This window comes from Blastocystis sp. subtype 4, assembly GCF_000743755.1.
Source record: "Blastocystis sp. subtype 4 strain WR1 chromosome Unknown seqid_0529, whole genome shotgun sequence".
NCBI lineage: Eukaryota > Bigyra > Opalinata > Blastocystidae > Blastocystis > Blastocystis sp. subtype 4.
Window position 1 is genome coordinate 1 of NW_014569018.1, and position 2,684 is coordinate 2,684.

The window sequence follows — 2,684 nt, forward strand, 5'->3', positions numbered from 1 at the left end:
AGCAGCGTGCTTTCATGGGACTGAGACAAGCTCGTTGTGATGCTCGTAACTATGGACGTCGTCTGAAGCGTGCTAGTGAGGCTGAGGAAGAGAACTAAGGAGTGTGGAATAAGGACAATGATATTGTGTTTGTGAAGAAACAACAGACATTGCTTTGAGCGATTGGGCAATAGGAATGGAGAGTACTTTTCGAATCGAAGAGACTGTTGTAATGATTTGACCAGCTAAGCATATACAGATGGAAATTAGGATCGAGTGAGGTCAAAGATCACTTTGAAGATTGTTACAGGATATAACACTATTCACCTTAAATCCCAGTGGAATATCTATAATAAGCGACTCTTGCTTACAAATGATAAAGGCGATCAGAATCCCCGCACCCATTCCGCAAAGCAATGGAGATAGCATAATAGACGCAGTAATTACAAGATATCTATTCATGTAACAGCAACAAAATGAATACGCTATGTAGATGTGTCTTTTGGTAAAACCAATGGCCCTCAGAATGTTAATTTCTACAGAATGATTTGAAACGAAAATAGAAAGATTCGAAATCACCGAAAATACGGTGATGAGATTAGCGATGACAGTAATCACCGTGAACAACAGAACGAGCATATCACAGGACCACTTAATAGTCTACAGATTGGATATTTAGAAGGTCAATACGTCATATTCGGACACGATACTTCGAGTGTTGATTCCCTTATACTTCCTTAGGAGATAATCCATAATCATATTCACCTGTCCTGTATTGATAACAGAGTCCTGATTTGGGGTCTTTACATAGATGTCATCTACAATGACCTGAATCTCAATCCTTCATTATCACTACTTCACCGAACTGTGAAAACTGCTTTTCTGTAGTGATCACAGTAGATGGATTACCATTCATGAATGTGAGAGGAGGAGAGAACTTATATATAGGACTAGAAGAGACAAAACGATAATCAATCGTACAACCACTTAAGAGATGTGTAAGGATATACAGAATGATAATTTCCATCCACAAGCATTGAATAATGATCCTCATGAAGGTTACTACTCAAAACATCTTGAAGATTCTGAGGAACAATCAACATCACTAGGATTCAGTTGTGTCATTTGAATGGACATTTCTCTTCATTATCATAGATCATATCCATTTCAGAGAGTACTGAAGATAATCCTTTGCTGCTTTCAGCGTATTTGCTACGAGGACCCTCCTTAATCCACTCATGAAACATCGTATCAAAGAGACCCTCAGAGGCAGCCAATCTAGTGTTAAGAGAATGGAACAAGATTACAGACGCAAATCCTGTTTCTGTACTCGTCCTAATGTGTAGAGGGTTGGTTGAGTATCAAGTGGCTTGGATAACCATGAGAACTGAAGGTGATTTATAACTGGATCTGCTTGACATTGAGAGATGAATGATTCAACCTCTGAAACGGTATTCTGAGAGGGAATAATCGTGAATATAGACCCATAATAGTATTTGAGATTAATCAGTAACATTGCTGACTGAGATGAAGCAATTGTATCAATGAATAGAATCAAAGTGTATCCAAATAGAAGGGATAATTGCATATTAAGTGTCTTTCGTCGATTATTCCGAAGTGTTAAGTGCGAATAGGCTCGGATTCCTCCAGATACAAAGATGGTAAAGAATTGTTGAAGGAGTACAGCTAGAGGGTGGAGAAGAGGCATCAAGAGGAGTATTAGACCAACAATAAACACGATCAGAATCAACATAAAAACATAGAATACAATCTAAGGTTCAATAATACTTGAATTCATACTGTCATGTTATTGCTAATGAATCCAAGAGGAAGAAAGTAATAAATACAAACACCTAGATCATACATCCTTTCTGATTCATACCACACACAGCCATCAACAGAGAGATAAATACAACTAGCGATGGAAGCATGGGTTTACTAGAAGAAGTGACAATCTTATATTCAATCACTTGATTCCCATCAGATCTTGCATTCTGATCTACTTCTTGGAGCATGGATCGGATAGATGGCACAGCAGCTGCTACAGGAACAACAATTCCTAAGAAGAGAGCCAATAGAACTGTTTTCAAAGTAAACGAAAGAGAAATGGAAAGATGAAGGAGTGAAGAGAGAACTCCGAGAAGAATACCACAGAGGAGCTGAGGATAAATCATTCAATCAATGCATACAAAACATACTAATAGACCAAGTATTGTTGAAATCAGTGCATACTGAATCACTTGAAGGAATAGCATGGCTCTATTATCATGAAGCCTATTCGAATTCTACACAATTGTCTCTTTGGTACTACCCATATGAAGCATCGAGCGATAGTCACCCATCCGATTGTGAATCTATCAATCAATAGCTTAAGAATCATGAACCATGATCTTGGTGAGATTATAGAGAAGATTCGCTGAGAGATAGACTAATAGCAATAGTAAGAGATCTGTGATTAGTGAGAGATACATGTTCACATTCCCTCTCACTGCTAATTCTGAAAGAAGAGGAGCATCAGTATGAACAAGTGAGAAACCTAACTGATAATTAATGGATTCCATCAGAGTTGAGAGTGATTCTGTCAAACGATCGTAATTTGGCTGACTGTATTCATTCACCTTTCTATTATCATCCATGTTAACACCAATCTAACTAACATCTCATCATCAATTAGAGTACATAGTGAGAATAAGCATCAAGGAATG

The 2,684-nt window shown here is 37.8% G+C and overlaps 1 protein-coding gene across 1 annotated transcript; it reads right to left on the minus strand.

The window, feature by feature from the left end:
• Positions 1-1,282: 1,282 nt before the first annotated feature.
• Positions 1,283-2,450, minus strand: JH06_5038 (hypothetical protein; the record flags this gene model as incomplete). The annotated part of the gene is made up of 5 exons (XM_014669493.1): positions 1,283-1,750; positions 1,869-2,138; positions 2,178-2,238; positions 2,269-2,333; positions 2,364-2,450. The coding sequence occupies 5 exons, from the start codon at positions 2,448-2,450 to the stop codon at positions 1,283-1,285; spliced, it is 951 nt and encodes a 316-aa protein (XP_014524979.1).
• Positions 2,451-2,684: the final 234 nt, after the last annotated feature.